At 39.7% G+C, this 18485-nt stretch overlaps 1 protein-coding gene across 1 annotated transcript; it reads left to right on the top strand.

Annotated features, from left to right (window-relative positions):
- The first annotated feature begins 3023 nt into the window (after positions 1–3023).
- Positions 3024–17258, top strand: LOC146506276 (uncharacterized). The gene is made up of 4 exons (XM_085180372.1): positions 3024–5566; positions 7021–7097; positions 8121–8240; positions 9218–17258. The coding sequence occupies exons 1-4, from the start codon at positions 5331–5333 to the stop codon at positions 9370–9372; spliced, it is 588 nt and encodes a 195-aa protein (XP_085036498.1). The 5' UTR covers positions 3024–5330; the 3' UTR covers positions 9373–17258.
- Positions 17259–18485: the final 1227 nt, after the last annotated feature.

The raw sequence follows: 18485 nt of genomic DNA, 5'->3' as shown, positions 1-18485 counted from the left end.
CATATCCCACCGAAGTAATTAAGTAACAGATAAACAACTGGGCAATGAGAAACAGAACTTTTAAATTGAATTTACACATTTATCATGCAGAAACACTGAGGTGTACCGTACTGTAATATATCTCAGGGAATAAATGCATAGTTAAACTTCTTTACACTTACAGAAAGGAGAGTTTCACTGGTCCAGCCCCCCTTAAGATCAAAGTAGGCTGTGCGTGCTTTATAATTATTTTTTTGGATGCCTCTCTTTGTTTTACATGGCTTCAGTGGTCGGAGGGATAAAACTTAGCTCAAATTGGTTAGGTAAATTGGTTAGGCTGCTAAATTGAGAGGGTTTCATTTACAGGAGGTAGAAATGTCCTGATATTCAAACCATAATATTGTTGGATGAAGTTATTATCCACCTACATTTTAAACCAATTATAAGAAGAGTTGGAACGAGGCCCATTTGACAATTTAGATGAATTGAAACTGGAATTTCCCTCTTTCGAAACAAAAGCTAAATAATGAAGCTGAATTCTTTGGGCAGGGTGTTAGCTGCTGTGATTACTGCTCAGGGAAATATTTGTCTGTAGCATTAGGCTGTAATAACTTTTTTTCAAGCGCTAACCTGCCTTAACCTTTTGTTTCCTGCAGCCCAAAGGCCGAGCCTTTTTCTCGCAGGTATGAACCAGGAGATAGGTATTCTGTCTCCGTGCCAGTAGAAACGATGTGTAGCTGAGTCTGAAGCATCAAACAGCATTAGGGCTGCTGACAAACATGGAGGATTAAAATAAGAATGAAGGGGAGGAAGTATTGGTTGTCTGTGCCAATCGCATCCCCTCTGATACACAAAGACTTTCTGGTAATCCCACCGCACCAGGATCCCTTTTCCTAGGCAAACCACCTGCATGGAGTGGAATCTTTGGAATGCGTGCCTGTGTCTTCCTGCGCTGAAGAATATGCTATTAGGCAACCGAGTTTTAGTATTCACTTGTAAGCGTGCTTTATCATAAAAATGATGTATTTGTGGTAAAGGATGTGAGGCATTAAATCTCCTCCGGTGGGTTTAGCCTTGAGGGCGAGAGCGTTTGAGCGTACGATGGGGGCATCTCCTACACGTCATCCTTCTTTCGCATTTTAGCGTTACAAAGTTAAATTAAAAAAAACGAACGCAGTTTTTACCAGAACTTGTTTGTTTTTTTTAAGCAGAAAGCTCCTTGAATCACGACACTTTCAGTAATTTGAAAAAACAAAACAAACAAACCCTTGAATGACTCACGATAAATTTATGCCTTGTTAGATACTAGGTTATGATAAAGATCCCATTTTCTAAATTGTTTAATCCTGCTGTGTCACAATTCTATTACTTTTAAATCAAAATTATTGTGGCTCTGACGCTTAAAGTTTATTTCTTTTAAACTTCAAATACAAATAAATCACATTTTGCCCTTTTTCAGACAACAAAAAAGCCATGATATAACATAAGAAACAGAACATGAATACAGAACAATAGAAAGTCCAATTTAATGTGATTTTATTGGTTTCTGCTTTTCTCTTTGTTTTATACCCACACAGCAAATCCAGCATGTCCAAATTAACACTGTCAGATTTGATTTCAACACTTTTAAAGTGTCTATATGGGTCCACACCAGAGAGTGTTAATATAACTCTTTTTGGAGAGTTGGTATGTTAACTCTGATTTAGTGTTAAACACCAAATCTGTCTGGAGTTGATAATTTAACACTTGGTGTTAAGAGTTTATATATTAACTCTCAAAGAGTATTTTAGTTTAACTACGTAAGAGTTATCTTCTAATTAATTCTAAAAAGCGGGAATTTTACTGTTTTGAACTTCTAGAAATTTCTTTTGGAAATAAACATTTACTAAAAAGACGCACTGGTTTTTGAAAAACATTTATTCTGAACTGTGCACCACAATTTCAAAACATTTTCTAAAGATGTAACAGTGTACATGTTCTCACTTTCATTAGAATTTCGTTTATCAAAAGGTCTGACATAGGTGAGCTGGTAAATGCAAATAACAGCATTCTCATCATTGTCCTTCATTCATCACTTTGTGGAACTTCAACGCACTTCTGCTCTCCCCCATATTCCATCTTCACAAGCATATCCTATGTGGAGATTGAATAAAAATTAGTTGACACTAATTAATGGCACAAATCAATTGAAGCACAGTAAAAAAAAGAAAAAGGACTCCTTTTTGAGCCATTACTTGTGTAAAGTATTTTCCCAACAGACAAGGACACAGGCAACAGGTAATACTGAACTAAATGTAAAACCTCAACCTTTTTCATTTTTACCTAAACCGTGTGCACAAAACTCTGGAGGGATCTAAATGCTAACATAGAACTCAGTCGGGACTCGGGACATCTGCTACTGCTGTTTGCTCGTTTTTTATGGGAGATCGTTTTCAGGCTTCAAGTAGCATCATTATATCAACATTTCACATTCTAGACATTGTTTTAAGTGTATTTGACCAAGAAATTTGACTGAAAATTCACATGCAAGCTTTTTTTCAAGGCTGTGGTATTTGCCCGCAAACAATACCTTTCAGCTAGCTAAAACAGAATATTATGCTATCAGCGAGCAACATGGCTAATGCCTTTCACACAGCTTTGTCTCAACTCCAAAGAGCCACAGAAGTAAAAGCTAATAACAATAATTGAAACAATCTTTGAAAACATGACTTACCAAGCATGGCAAACAACTCAAATATGTAGAGCAAAATGTTCTGAAACGGCTTCACTTCAGCTTCGATTGGAGCCGTGCTGGGGGCGGAGTCTGTGAATTTACTCTATTAGTGTCATAGCCCCTGTAGGAGTTAAGAGGTCAAGAGTTAATGTTTCCATTGTAACACCTCCAGATTTGAAATAGAAACACTCATATTTAACACTCGATTTTAACTACTATCATTTTACACCTCAGAGTTACATTAAAAGAATGTGACTCTACTTAGAGTAAAATTAACTCTAAGACTACTAACACCAAAACATTTAACACTTTTGAATTTGCTGTGCACATGTAATTTTCCAAAACATGTAACTAAGGAGTCTTTGCAATTAACATTAATTTCACCCATTTACCTTTTCATTTTAAGACAAAAGGACGAGCATGGTGTACCAGACTCGGCAAAGCCATGCCAGTACCTGTCCTGCAGAGTCTGAATCATTTCCTTTCATTTGCACAGTGCTGAGTAAGGTTTCTGTATAAGTTTATATCTGAACTAGGAGAACGCGATGATTAACATTCACGTTGACCTTAAAATGTGTTACATCTTTAAGGAAAGTGTTTTTAAGAGAAAGAGAACAAGCTGCCTATAATAATATATCACAACCTCAAGTTATTATGTCCAGTTATTAACAAATCAATACCTATTATCAATTATGTTTCAACATCTAGCCTCATTGGATTTTTTCTGTACTAAGTACACTTAAAAAAAAACCCTAAGAAAATAAAATGTATATACACAAAGTGTAGTACTAGTCCCTTAAAAGTAACTTCTGTCCAGAGTTGACCTGCTTTGCTGAAGGTTTGTGTTTGTGCTTCTTGTTTTTAGTAAAACACTAAATTTGTCACAGTAGTGTGCGTTCACACAACTGTGTGACGTGTGAACCATTCAGAATGTTTTACTTGGTATATTATGTGAACAAAAGAGTGACGTTAATGCTTCCAAAGCACAACGCGTGCACATGAGCTTTGTTATACGCTGCGTTCCTGCGCACACTAAACAATGCTGACGACAAAAGCTGTTACATTTTTTTATCTACTTATGCAGGTGTTGGTTTTATTACAGTGTTTATTGTAAAATAATATTTATAAATGTATTTTTATATTATTTTACCCTAATGTTAACAGTTATTGAACAGTTGTGGTCTGTGGGATCAGCTGAGTGTGTTAACATCTTGCATCTTTGTTGCTTTTTATTGTCAGTCTAAAATTGATGCAACTAACTGCAACCACAGCAAAAGGATTTCAACAGTATTTTTCTTCTTTTGTCTTTTATATCCTTTTCACTTTCTTTGTGGATCAAACATGAGCTTTGGGTGGGGACAGAAAGATTACATGAGTCTTAATATAAATAGGCTAAAGGACAATACTTGAGTGAAATATTTGTTCCCTTTGGTCAGGGCTTGAACCACTGACACTCCCTAAGTGAATCACAGCTTACACTCAAGTGCTCCTCAGATTTACCCTTTTTCCAAGCTTGGAAAGTATTTCTTCTGATTGCATAGCGCAGGGGTAGGCAACTCCAGGCCTCGAGTGTCGGTGTCCTGGAGGTTTTAGATGTGTCCATGATCCATCACAGCTGATTTAAAGGGCTAAATGACTCCTCAGCATTTCTTGAAGCTCTCCAGAGGTCTGGTAATGAACTAATCATTTGATTCAGGTGTGTTAACCCAGGGTGGGATCTAAAACCTGCAGGACAGGAGTTGCCTACCCCTGCTTATCTCAAGCTTTTAAAACTGGAAAGTTGAAACAATGGATGCTACTGAGGATGCGTTGACCACACATTGATTTTGACATACTAAACCCAAACTATATATAATTAACATACTAAATAAACAGATTAAAACTCCAATAAATACTCCAAAATACAAGATTGATTATGTGTCATGGTTTGAGTAATTTTAAGAATTTATGATATAAAATGTTCATTTAAAATTGCGATTTGTTCAAAATGAGCGATTAGTTCAAAACCATAACAGTAACATCAAAACATGTTTTTGTTTAACTACAGCTTATCAAAAGAACCCAAAAGAAGACCAGCACATTTAGGAGCTGAAAACTCGTAGATTTGTCTCTTTGATGACCCAACTAGGAATCAAATGGTCCAACACAATGCAGAAAAGAGTTTCACATCTATATTATAGATATTTTAAACATTTTAAATAATTTCCTCTTTGCCCCTCATGAAGAAATTCCGTTCCTAACCTCTGAGCACCAAGTCCAAGTATTATAGCCATGCACAGATGAATGCCTTGGCCTATTATGACATGCCACCAAGCTATATTATTATTAGTAGTAGTAGTAGTAATTTGCTAAGACAGAAACAAGTTGAAACATGAGTCATGATTTAATCAATAGGTCACTGCAGACTGTCAGGGTTCCTGGTGTTTTCAGTTTTGTCACATTTAGGTTATGTTGCCACTTCCATGTTCTCACTTCCTGCTTTTCCTGTGTCAGCTCGTCTCGTGTCATTAGCCAGATTATGTTCAGCTGTGTACTCACCGGTCTCTCATTATCATCCTCATCAGTCTGTGTATTTAAGCCCTCTGTTTCTACTCGTTCACTGTCGTGTCATTGATGTTAATGTCGTCTCTCCGTATGTATGTTCAGTTCAGTTCAGTTCAGTTCAGTTCAGTTCAGTTCAGTCCAGTCCAGTCCAGTCAGTCAGTCAGTCAGTCAGTCAGTCATCCATCCAGTGTTTCAGCCAGTCAGTCCTTCGTTCCTGCCCTGTTCATCCATGATTCATAATAAACCATCTTCAGTTCTTCACTATCCACGAGTCCTGCGTTTGGGTCACTTCCTCGCCTCCACACACGACACTCCTGACACAGACATGGGGTAATGATTTATAACATACTTTTATTGAGTTATTAGGTTTGCTATCTAATACATGTCAACTGCAAATACAAAGTCGTCACTTAAGAGCCTTTGCGAATTTGTTTGATTCATCATAATACAGAAAACAGTAATCAATACAATCTTGACTGGAGAAGCAGATAAATAAGAACATATGGATTATGAAATGTTTGAAGGATTTGATGCTCTGTGAGGCAACTTAAGATTTAACTGTTTGCGAGTTTTAACAGCACACAAAGAAGCTGGAAATGAAGAGAAAAGCAAAAAGTCTGTCTTTCTTACAGCAGCCTTTCAAGTACATGCAGTGTTGGGGAGTAACGGAATACATGTACCGCCGTTACGTATTTAAAAATACAAAATGTGACTAACTGTATTCCATTACAGTTACCGTTTAAAAAGGTGGTATTTAGAATACCACCTAGAATACCACAGTACGGCGGTACTTCCCTGTTTCATATTGTGGCGGGTCAGGCCTGTTTGGGTTTTGTTTGACAGCTACGTTCTGTTGTTCCAGGCGGCAGCGTTACGGTTGCCATGGTTACAGGGTGCCGCTCTCTCTCTGCGTGTTTCCTGGGTGAGAGAGCGCCTGTTGTTGTTGTGCTAAGCTAATAGGCAGAATGCTACAGGTATAGCTCTAAAGAATGTAGCATCATAGGCAGTGTAGTCCGTGCTGCAGGGAGAATGGACTGCCATACCCGTTATGTGTCTGTGAGCGAGGGAGGGAGAAAAAGGAAAAGTACGAGCTGTCATCGAGCAAAAACAGGAGCTGGAAGCATGTAAATATAATAATAACCACTGCAGCCAAGAAGAGTGCCTGACGAGCCCAGTTGTAAGTAAGCTATTAAGACTCGACTGTAGCCGTGTTCGTGTTTTCCTCCAAAAACATAAGTTCCTTTGGAGCAGCCTTTCAACGCCTCTCTCTGTCTCTCGCTAGCAAAGTTGACCCAGACAACAAAGTAAAGCTAGTTTTCGGCTACGAGCCCAACACAGAACCCACCGTATTAGTCAGAGGTCCCTTTACTACGGTTCGGAGCCGCGGACCTTCAGTAACAGTAATAAATCACAGCAATAGTACATTCACGTAGTTGTAAACAGCATGATAATATATTAAGTAATCCAAAGTATTCAGAATACGTTACTCTCATCGAGTACCGCAACGGAATACGTTACAGAATACATTTTGGGGCATGTATTCTGTATTCTGTAATGGAATACATTTTAAAAGTAACCTTCCCAACACTGAGTACATGTGACTTTTAATGTCAAAATTAGTGGAACCACTGCATGACAGTCGGTGTCCACTCACTGCCTGTTGCATGCAGCACTTTGGGATAAATGACTCTGCAGCTTTACTGTAATGCATTTGATGATATACTGTGTGTCGCGTGCAAAAATACAGACAAGAAACTAATCAAAGCACCCTGAAAACATTCCAGAAAGTTCAGCAAATTTCTGTGGTCAAAGCCTGAGGAGAGACTGGGAAGACACAAGTTCAGCCCACACGCAAGGAGAGGTGAGGAAACCTGTAGCTTTACTCTTTGAGCTCTAGCTAGAATTGTGTCCTTGTCTACTGTGCAACTTTATCTGTGGCATTCACCTTTATTGCAGAGGCTGACCATAAAACATGACTTGAATCTACTTTTATTTGATAAAAATCAGTTAGTTGGAGCTCCAGAGGGTGTTTTGCTTGTGCTGCTGAAGGAACATATCAGCCAGGGATGATATGTAAAACCCAAAAATAAAAATCCTTCTGAAAAATAAAGTTCCTTCTAAGGAATTGTGGCGTTATACGTGGACCTGTTGAGTCCGTGAGTAAAAATGTTCCGTGTGTAAGGCCCCAGTCAAACGTATTATCAACAAGACACTGTTAGACACATTTCATTAAACTTCATGGCAGAATGGTGATGATGGAGAGTACTTAACTGAGCCAGCAATCCTCAACTTTGCCTTCTGGCTTGAGGTGGTAATGCAGCTGCACCATGGATTTTCCCTACAGCAGGGATTTGTAGGGAGGAGGAGGCAGAAAAGCTTCCTTGGGGGGGAAAGGAGTTTGCGTGCATCCAAAAATAATCTTAACTCCTAACAACAATAATTCCCGAGGTGGGTGGCGTCCAACTGGCCAAAGGCAGACTGACAACACCTACTCTGCACATATTTAAAGAGTGTGTGCTTCAAACTCAGACCTAGAACCAGACTGGTGATGAAGATAGATAGGGCAAAACAGATGCATATGCTGCGTGCAAAAACTATTTGAAGTCTGACAAAGAGAAGCAGGAGCTGTTTATAACAGAGACTTCCTGATAATAATATAAAGGTATTAAGATCAGAATACCAAAGCACAGAGAAGCTGAAACATAAGACTAGCAGGACAAAGAAGAACCTTAAGGGTCGACAATGCCTTTCTCTTCCTGCTACAAACCTGTGCCTGTTGCCCTGGGGCCTCTGGAAGAATCCAGTACCCTGACAACATCCTACTCTTCCTCTCCACCTCCCTCTCCAACTCGGTTTCGCCGTCCCCGTCGGGTCCTGTATCCAGCCTTTCAGAGCAGGAGGCCCCCACTCAGGGAAGCTCCTGACAAGGCCTGTCGCTGTCTTCTGTTCCTGTCTGTGCTCGTCTTCCTGCAGATCTACACAGAGGAGCCACACACCTGCACAGGTTAGTTTGAGTACACTGACACGCACTGATAAATGAATCATTACGTTAATATCTTTATCTTTCAGAAGTCACTGCAAAGTCTCCTTTATGACTGAATTTGATGATGATTTGATTACTCGTGTCTGGGTGAAGGGTAGTTACGGGTTTATGGCTAAATAGCTATTTTATACAAGATGTCCATACATGTTTCAACCACAAATAAGGGGAATTTAAATATGCATTTTTTTTAAACTTTCTTTTTATTGTTTTTCTTTAAACACTATACAGGGGAGTAGGGGGGTAACAACAAAACAACAACAACAACAACAACAACAAAAAGATAAATACAACAAGTAGGATAACAAACAAACAAAAAAAAAACATGTTGGATCTCCTTGTTTCTACAGTTTGATCATTTCTCATTATCAATGTGTTGGTCTTTATCCTGTTAGGTTTATGTACTCAGTCCATTTCTCCCACTTTTTATGGTATTGATCTTCCCGAGTCCTTATTCTGTAGGTCAATTGTTCCATGGTTTGTATTTCATCTATAATTTTGATCCATTCGTCCTGTGATTGTGGGTCTATCTTGTTCCATTTTTTTGTAATTGCCTTTTTACAGGCAGCAAGCATAATTTTCAATATGTATCTATATTCTTTCATCACATTTCCCGTCATGACATCAAAGTATAATAATGTACAAGTCTTAGATACAGCATAACCCAGAATTTTACCTATAACTAAATGAACATCTTCCCAAAATTTTGTAATCTTGGGACAGAACCAGAACTTAAATAAACACCAAATACTGCAAACTTAAATATGCATTTATAGAATGTGTTGAACTTTAGTTGAACTTTGTTCTTTGAATTTGAATTTAAAATTGTCATTCTGTGGATTCACAAGATTTTGGCAAATACACTGTTCCTCTTTTGATCAATAATTAAGTGTTAACATACAATACTCTCTTTATATGAAACAAAAACTTCTTTTTTACAGTAATTGAGAGCCAATGTGCAGATCCAGCAGTGTGTCAACTTGAGGCTGGTGATGGGAGCCTGGGCACATCCCAAGGATGGACAGGGGAGGAGCCCTGGAGGATTCAAACAGTGGATCGAGGATCAGAGACACAGGTGGAGTGTGTGGTGGCATGATGGAGGACAAAGCCACTAAATGCGAACATGGTGAATGAGAAAAGGGTAAAAGAGAGGAAAAGCCACACAGACAAGGTTAAGTTCGAATACTGTGTGGAGATGGTTTCCTCTTAAAAACATTTCTACATGTTTGATTGGGGATGGACAGTGGTGGTTTCCAAAGAATGTGCTTCACCTGTTCTGCCACCGCCACTGAGATGACACTCCAGCTCGACAACAGCAATTATGTGGGACAGTGAAACGTGGATGAGTTCAGTCAAAACTGATAAGAAGGGTAATATTTTCCACTGAAGATGTGTCAGGCAGATCTCAAAGTTAAACTGGTGTGACCACATTACAAACAAGGAAATGTGGAGAAGGACGAAAGCATGAAACAGATGTCACCAGAAGAGAAACAGAAATGAGAAAGGCCTGAGCTTACATGGTGTACAATGTGGCACAAAAACTTGAAGCAAATCAGTAGTGCCCGGCAAAGGCACAGGATGGCCTATAGTAAATAATAATGTTCAGTCAAAGGCTTACATTTTAACATTTCAAATAAATGTAACTATTTTGTGAATATTTCTGTCTGAGTGTGTAACCCTGTGGTAAAAAGTACATATTTATTCAGAGAGTGTATTTTTATATAGCAGCACTTTGTTTGCTACACTCATTTTAACACGTATCATCTGCTTTTTTAAAATAAAGAATAAATTGTTTATGCAAATGCCTCCATAAATACGACCATGCCTTACAGTACCTTTTTCTGTTAGTGTTATGCTTAAAAGATGATGTATTTTTTTAGTCAATGTATGTGACTAAAAGTATGTGAGTGCTTGTTTCACCACTGGTGTGCAGTAATAACTCTTTGTATGATGACAAGTTTCTGGTTTGACCTGTTCTCTGCTCCGAAACTGATCATTGTTGCAAGAGGCATTTTCAAACCAACCTTCACTCTAACTGCTATGTGAGGTAAACTGAGCAATGCCTGTGGGGTGTTTACTGTGAGCACAGGGGTCTTTGAGTCACTGACTCATGGGTAATCCCTCAATCAGCCCACGCAGGCTGCCATAACAAACACACACAAGTCTGAGATTGTCAGGTGTAATATGCGACTGGCTGGTATCACTGTGAGAAAGTAGATGTGTTGACACATGCCCGGTATGTCTACTTGTGTTGAGTTGTAACACCAGCTGATTTCTCTGATACGGTGTTGATGTCGTTATATGTAATTTATATTCTGCATTTTCTTAGATTACCTTTTGAACTTTAGACTGGAAGATTATGCTAGAGAAACAAAAACTGGCCAGTGGCACAGAGAAAACGGCTAAAATTAAATAAAATAAAGAGCGTAAATGCAAATATTTGTGCAAAGCTTTATGCAAAAAGCAGTTTTAAAATCCTAATTGGTGTGAATGTGTGTGTGAATGGGTGGATGACTGAATGTAGTGTAAAGCGCTTTGGGGTCCTTAGGGTATTTGTATAAGCACTATACAAATACATACCATTTACCATTTAATTAAAGCAAATGTGTTATGTTTAATCATTTAGCTTAGAAAAGGTAATGAATTGTAATTTTATGATATTAAACTTCTTTCCAAGAAGAGCAGGACAGACGAGATCTGCAAAGAGTGGTGCGCTCAGCCAAACGCATCATTCAATCAGAGCTCCCTGACCTGCTGTCCATCTACACCAAGCGGTGCAAGTCCAAAGCTAGGAAGATTATGATGGACCTCTCCCATCCCAACAATGGACTCTTCTCACTGTTGAGGTCTGGGAAGCGCTTCCGCTCCCTTAAGGCCAAAACAGAGAGAATGAGGAGGAGCTTCTTCCCCCAGGCTATTCGGGCCCTGAACCAGGTGTAGGACTGGACTCTCCCACACACATCACTATAAGACTGGACTCTCCCACACATCAGATCACCACACGCACCACCACACATTTCCTATAATCCTATAATTCCTATAATTTATAATCTTGATAATTCTTTCTGCTATTTGCACATTTTTTACTGTAAATTTCTAAGTTAATTTGTAAATTTTGCAGTAACCTGTAAATTGTAAATACTGTTAAACTTTTTTTTCTGTCATTTAATGGTCGGGCATTGTACAGCTACAAGCATTTCAGCCCCATGTCATACTGTGTATGGTTGTGTGTGTGTGACAAATAAAATTTGAATTTGAATTTGAATTTGAAAGAGATTCTATGTGACTGGGGACATCAACGATAACTTAACAGCACAAATAACACGAAAACCATCATAAACCGTCACATAGCAGTCTAGACATTCAAAACATTAGTAGTCAGAAGAAACGACCGAAAGAAGACATCTGCCTCAAGAAGATGATGTCAGTATGGACTCGTAATATTTAGCATTTGTGTCTTGCTGTTTTACATGTCTCTGCATTCGATCTCATAAAATTAGTGAGTGCATGAGCTCATTCAGCAATATGAGCATGTGCACCACCTCACGTCAGCAGGTCGACACACCGTCGGTTTGGAGTAGCAGATCGTAGAGCATGTATACCAGTGCACAAATGCATTTATAACCCCCTGCAGCTAATAATCGCATCAAGTCTGTGCTGCAGGTCTACCCCAGTCTGCCAGCATTTACCACAATATACCATAAATCATATAAACAAGACGCGCTGAGTGAGTCAGTGTGCCTGTGTGACTGCTGCAGATGTGTTTTGTTGCTGATTTTATTTGGCACCTTTAACAGGAACAAAATGTAAGATATCCAAACAGCCTTTGAGGAAATACAGACACATTGAGTCTAATCGCTTTGTCAAGTGTAAAAGAAGGTCACCTGTTGAAATACCTTTTTCATGTTATAGTGTTCAAACGACTGAGATTCCCACATTAACATCATCCCCTGTCAGTGATGTGAAGAGCAAGAAAAAACTGTCTGAAACCAGGCGTGTAATCTGAAGCCTGAGCTTTTGGCTCATACAGAGTATTTGTATATACACTGACCTTGTTATGTGAAACTTGGTCAGGTTGAGTATGAACACCTACCATTGTAACGGTATATAGATGAAAGACATGGAAAAGCAGAGCAGGTCTAGTGCTCTGTGTGAAATTGTAAAAGTACAATTTGTTTTGTTTAGATAAGACCGGACATACATTTAATAAATTCACTAGCATCATAAACTATCATAGCATACACTTACATAGTGTGTTCGTGTTTGATGTTTACAGAGAGGACAAAAAATCTTTCACAAATTGTACACTCAAGCTTATTGATGAGGTCATGTGACGTAATCTCAAAGACGAAACAAAGAGGAACATGGCAAGCTGTAAGTAACTATCAATAGACTCATTAAACATTGACATGTGACATTTTTGTCACAGGTGTTTTACTAGCTTATGACCTCAATGGAGCTGTAAAACCTCACTCAGCTGGCATGACTGAGCTAAACAGAGCCATATTTAGACAGACGAGCACACAGAGATGTGGCTAAAGGCTGAGGTGATAGATTCAGCTATAGCACTGTGAGTGACTACTGAGGTCATTAAAAGTTAAAGCCTTTTAAAAAAGAAGAAGAAGAAGACATGGCGTCACCTCAGAGCAGGATGACAGTTTGATGAGCTGGAATGTCGGTTTCTGTCAGTGATGCCAAGAGTGTGTGTGTGTGTGTGTGTGTGTGTGTGTGTGTGTGTGTGTGTGTTTGTGTGTTTCCTTCCGGCTGTCGCCAAAGTGCTTGCACATAGGGGGTCATATGATTGTTGGGTTTTTCTCTGTATCTATTATTGTATGATCTACTGTACAATATAAAGGGCCTTGAGGCGACTGCTGTTGTGAATTGGTGCTATATAAATAAAACTGAATTGAATTGAATTGAATTGAATTGAAGTGTGTGTGTGTGTTTGTTGACTGTTGTGTATATATGATTCACAGATGTCCTAAGAGCAACAAAATATTTACTGCAGGTGTGTGCAGGTGAGCGCACAGGTGTATGACTGTGTCTTGACGTTCATTTGGTTCCCACAGTGTCACATTAAGGCACAGATGACATACACTTAGTAAGTTGGTCAGACTCCGGTAAAGGAAACTGCTGTAACATTGCTCCTCTCATCTCCTTTGCCCTATTTACCCATTTGATGAAAGAAAAACAAAATAAAATCTGTGATATTTACAGTGAGTTCACACGGTGCCTTATTTTTTCAGTAAGGTTGCAAAATTTGGGAGCATCTTATCTCTATGCTGAGCCTGGTTTCTGGTTTTGGTGTTTTAAAATTTGCATATTTTCTGTGGAAATCGCCAAGAGAGCATCCCGAAGGGCATTCCTCTGATCCAGTCTAGATAAAATAACCATGCAGGCCCGGAGGAAGGGAGTGTCCATTCATCTGCTCATATATCCATCTTTTTCCAAGATACACCCTGGACAGGTCATCAGTCGATCATAGGGCTAACAAAGAGACACAGATAACCACTAGGGATGGGTACCGGTATTCGGTGCCATGATGGCACCGGTTCTGACATAAACAGTGGTAACCAGACCGAAAAGCAGCGCACATTTCGGTGTTTTATTTCGATGCTTTTTTTTCCTGAGCTGTGATACACTTTCTTCTTTCTTACATTTGTATTGGTGGTTGGCAAACAACTGAAAGGTGCATTACCACCACCAACTGGTATGGAATGATACGCTTTAGATTCTAGCCAATCATTTTACGTTTCCGGGGATAGTAGGCGGGCCCAGGTACGTACGTTCTTTTAGAGCAGAGCTACAGATTAAAAATGCCCAAGGCAAAGTGGTCAAAAGTCTGGCTGTACTTCACAGCAAAATATGCAAACTCAGCAGCCTGCAACAAGTGCTTTAAGGTGATACTGTGATACTGTCAAAGGAGGTAACACCTCAAACCCGACCTGGTGACGCATAGCGGGTTTTGCCGTATTTGATAGCTTGCTGCGAGACCTCACACCGAGCACATCTACTGCGGGTGTGGTGCCTGTTATCGGACCCGGAGTTAGCGACATCCCCCAAAAACCCGAAGAGGAGAGTCCTGGCCCCTAGCCCTGCCAGTGTAGCAGAAATGATGAAGGATGATGATGCAGCAGTAGCCATTCATCTCTGCGTGAGTAGCTTAATGTTGTTCGTGTGTAATTTACGTTGAGTAAGCTAACCACATTAATGCATGTAAGGTAAACTAGCAAACATCATCATAGCTACATGCGGCTGTCTTCTTGTTTGATGGCAGATACTCCCTTCACCCTGGTTAAAAAGGCTAAAATGACCAAAGAAAAAGTGGAAAACAGTTAAACATGAGAGGTTTTTGGACAAAGTTTGTGTTTTATCCATTGTTTAAGCACTGCTTCCAGCCCAGAGTGATACCATATATGCCCTATAGCTGCAGAAAAGGCTAACATTGTTATCTTTAAAAAAAACAAACAAACAGCTGAACATGAGAGGTTTTTGGACCAATTTTGTGTTCTCCATTCTTTAAGCACCGGTTTGAGCACCGTTTAAGCACCGGCACCGTTTCAAAAGTACCGGTTTGGCACCGGTATCGGATAAAACCTAAACGATACCCATCCCTAATAACCACCCACATTCACATTTACACCAAGGAATTTTCTCAGACTAAAGATGGAATGAAATGCAAGGTTGGATCAACTCATCACAGATGGCCCAGGAAAAATGGAATATGACACACATACACATTAGTGAGGCAATAGCCAATATGCAGAAGTTTTTCCGTCATCCATTGGAACATCTCTTGTGGACAGGATATACATTATGTGAAGTGGAGGTGACTCCAGTGTACAGAGTCTGATCCAACCCAGCAAAGTAGGGTGACCACATGCCCCACCTCATGTGGGACACATCATTTTATTGGATCTAGTTTACCAAAGTTTGCAGACGTTGCTTAAAAAGTCCAGTGGCACTCGTAAAACCGTTCAACATGAAGTGCAACAGAAAACAAGAATGCACACGTGTGCAAAGATTATGCACACGTGTGCACTGGGCCCATGGCAGTTCACCGTGACACAGGAAATTGTTGTCAACTTTTAATCTCTGTGACCGACAGAAGCTTTGCAATTTGCAAGCTCGTCAACTAAAAATAGGCTGTGTGAAGATTTTGCTGTCAATCAGCCAACAATGACACTGCTCACATTGTCTGGCAGACAACCTTAACCGAGAGAAGGAACCCCCCCTATTGTACGAGGAATATAAACACAGAAAGGTTATCAGATCAGAACAGGAAGCTTTTTTAGACACTAGAGATAATAATAAATGCAGTAGGTAACTCTTCTCTGTAAAACCTGGACTCTATTTCTGATTTGTTGACTTTAAACCTTGATTTGGCTTTAGTTTACTGAACTTTTCTCATTGTGTGGTTCTCAATTAACATATCTGACATTTGTTGTGAGTGGAGAAAATCTCCATTAAGACCACACGCATTTGTGGACCCGGCTGTACACGTGTTTATTTGTACTATAAAGTAAACAAAGAGCATTTTAACATGAGATTATGTAGCGACTAACTCACCTCAGGAGCCTTCAAGTGGCCATTAGATAAGCCACATTTTATTTTTGGGGGGGCATCCGTGTTTTTCACCTGTGGGGTTTTCCCTTTATTTACGGAAAATATTTGTTTCGCATGTTAATGCCTGTGTCCCTGTGGGAGTATTAATGCCCAGAACTAATAGAAGCACACAGTAATTCTAGTAAGGATGCATGCAAAACATATTTTCCTCTTCCTGGTTTTCTTTCTGGGGGGTTTTTGCACGTTTGTGTATGAATGACTCTTTTCAGAAATAATCACGATTATCTCATAAACTCTCATGTTTTTCCTGTTGGGGAAATCCTTTGATGAAAGCTATCTGCAACCATCCTATTAACCATGTTGATAGTAAGTAAAGGGATTTGAGTTTGTCAGAAAGCCAAGAAGAGCTGCAGGATTCTACTAAAAGGTCTTGTAATATCATGAGGGGGCTGTAATCAAACAGAACAATACAAATGGGTAATTGGTATTTTAACATAACGAAATGAAATGTTCTTCTCATATTCCCTCATTCAGCCAGTCATTCAAATTTAGTATTTCTGTATAATAGGAAATTACATCAGCATGACACACTGTTAGCAAAATAATAAATAAGTAAACAGGTTGCCAAAGCATGTCCCAAGTAGTCAGACTCAGAACAGTCTTCTTTAAAGACAGACTCGAGTCCCGTTTTCTGCTTTCCTGTAGAGATGTGTCTGTGGTGTACTATTTCTCTTTTACCTACCTAGCTGATTGGCCAAGTTGTTCAGATGCACATCACCTTCACATCTCCCTTGCAGAAATCTTTGCACCGTATCTGAGGTTTGCCTTTGGAACATTTTGTCTATGCCAGCTCCATAGAGGAGATGCTTGGGAGTACAGCCATCATCCATTGTCACTACATGCCTGAGCCAGCACACCTCTGTTTCAGCAGGGTGCTGAATACTTACACTCCGGTGTAGTTAAGCAATTTTTTCTGCCCTGTAATGTTCAATACATGCTTGCAGCAGCACATATGGAAAGTGCTGAACTTCAGTTTCTGTCGTATCAGTGTTCAGGTTTCGCTGTCTTACAGGAGAATACTCGATCTTGATATAGTCTGTCATTAGTCTGTCATTTTTTCGTTGGTATACCTTGTACCAGTTTGTCCTGTTGGTGCAAAGACGTGGCCCTCTTTCACTCAACTGTAGATAACGAACTTGTCTGAAGTTTTCCACTTGATGAAGTTGAGTAGCTGGTTTGCCAACCAATCTTGCAGAGGCTCTAGAAGCGGCTGTCCCTGCTGTAAGGTTTATGAAGGTGATGAAGAGTGGCTGCTTCTATTCTCTGCAGCTTTCGAAAGGAGAAACTCATTTGATCTGTTGGTTTGGAATCTATCTATCTATCTATCTATCTATCTATCTATCTATCTATATATCTATCTATTAGGGGTGCAACGATACTCGTATCAATATTGGAACGTTCGATACAGTGCTTTTGGTTCGGTATGCATATGTATCGAACAATACAAAATTTTTAATTTATTTTATCAACTTTCCTTCTGACGATGCTGTCTGTGTTGAGCGCTCAGTGGATCTGTGCTCGACAGTGCAGCCTAGGCGGAGTAGTCAAACGCAGATTCACTGAGCGCAGGGCAAGCTAGCGAGACAGAAGCTACATGGCAAATTGAACCTCCCCCACCCTCATTCAGATCTGGCATTTGGAACTATTTTGGTTTTCATGTGAAGTATGACCCTGAAGGTAAGCGCGTCATTGACAAAAGTAAAACAGTATGTTGGATGTGCCAGCAATGCTCAATTACATGGGTGGGAACTAGTGTGTTAGCGCAGTTAGCTCTTCAACGTGTTGCCGTCCAGCCCCACGCACAGGGCGATCCGCGGTAGCTCGTTAACGGAGATTTGCCGTGTTGTGGCGTTAACGTCATTTCAACGAGATTAACGCTGACAGCACTAGTGGGAACACAACGAATATGACTGCACATTTACTCCGACATCATCCTAGTGCAAAGACAAGCGGAAGCAGACAAAAACAACAAGCACGCATGCTACAAACTTTACCCGAGTCATTTAGACAGCCGTTAGCACATGATTCTCCTTATGGGGACCTGATATGTTTAATATGCTGCTGAGAATATAGCCCAGAAGAAGCGTATAGTATAGCTTTTATTTTGGAAAGAGACATTTCTCTGTAATAAACTCTCTTTTCCAAAGATGAGTGATTTCTCAATCAGATATATTTATTTTTTTATTACTTTGTTGTTTCAGCAACATTAAACTTAAAAACTGTACTTTTGAGTTAAAATATATATTTATAATTTTAATAAATGGCAAATTAAAAAGGCATGAACATTTTTTTTGTATCGAAAAAACATCGAACCGTGACACCAAAGTATCGAACCGAACTGAACCGTGAATTTTGTGTATCGTTGCACCCCTACTATCTATCTATATATATGTACATACATACATATATATATACAGCTGCTATACTATTGAAAAGCTTTGTACATGCACTCTGGGGCCTCTGGATGTCTGGGGCCTGGATCTCCTCCATGCCTGCTTCATGCCCTGGGGGACGGGGCTATGGCTCTCTACATCCTCTAGCAGACCATTACATGGGGAAACCATTTGAATACAAGCGCGCCGA

The sequence above is a fragment of the Neolamprologus multifasciatus genome, chromosome 12, assembly GCF_963576455.1.
Source record: "Neolamprologus multifasciatus chromosome 12, fNeoMul1.2, whole genome shotgun sequence".
In the NCBI taxonomy this organism is placed as follows: Eukaryota; Metazoa; Chordata; class Actinopteri; order Cichliformes; family Cichlidae; genus Neolamprologus; species Neolamprologus multifasciatus.
This window is presented reverse-complemented; position numbering and strand designations above follow the sequence as displayed.

Bases quoted from the DNA above. Each gene is read 5' to 3' on its own strand.
- LOC146506276 (XM_085180372.1), top strand. From the start codon at position 5,331: ATGTTCAGTTCAGTTCAGTTCAGTTCAGTTCAGTTCAGTTCAGTCCAG. The intron at 5,567-7,020 runs GTAATGATTTAT...AAAACATTCCAG, and splicing joins ACTCCTGACACAGACATGGG to AAAGTTCAGCAAATTTCTGT. The intron at 7,098-8,120 runs GTGAGGAAACCT...TCCTGTATCCAG, and splicing joins CAGCCCACACGCAAGGAGAG to CCTTTCAGAGCAGGAGGCCC.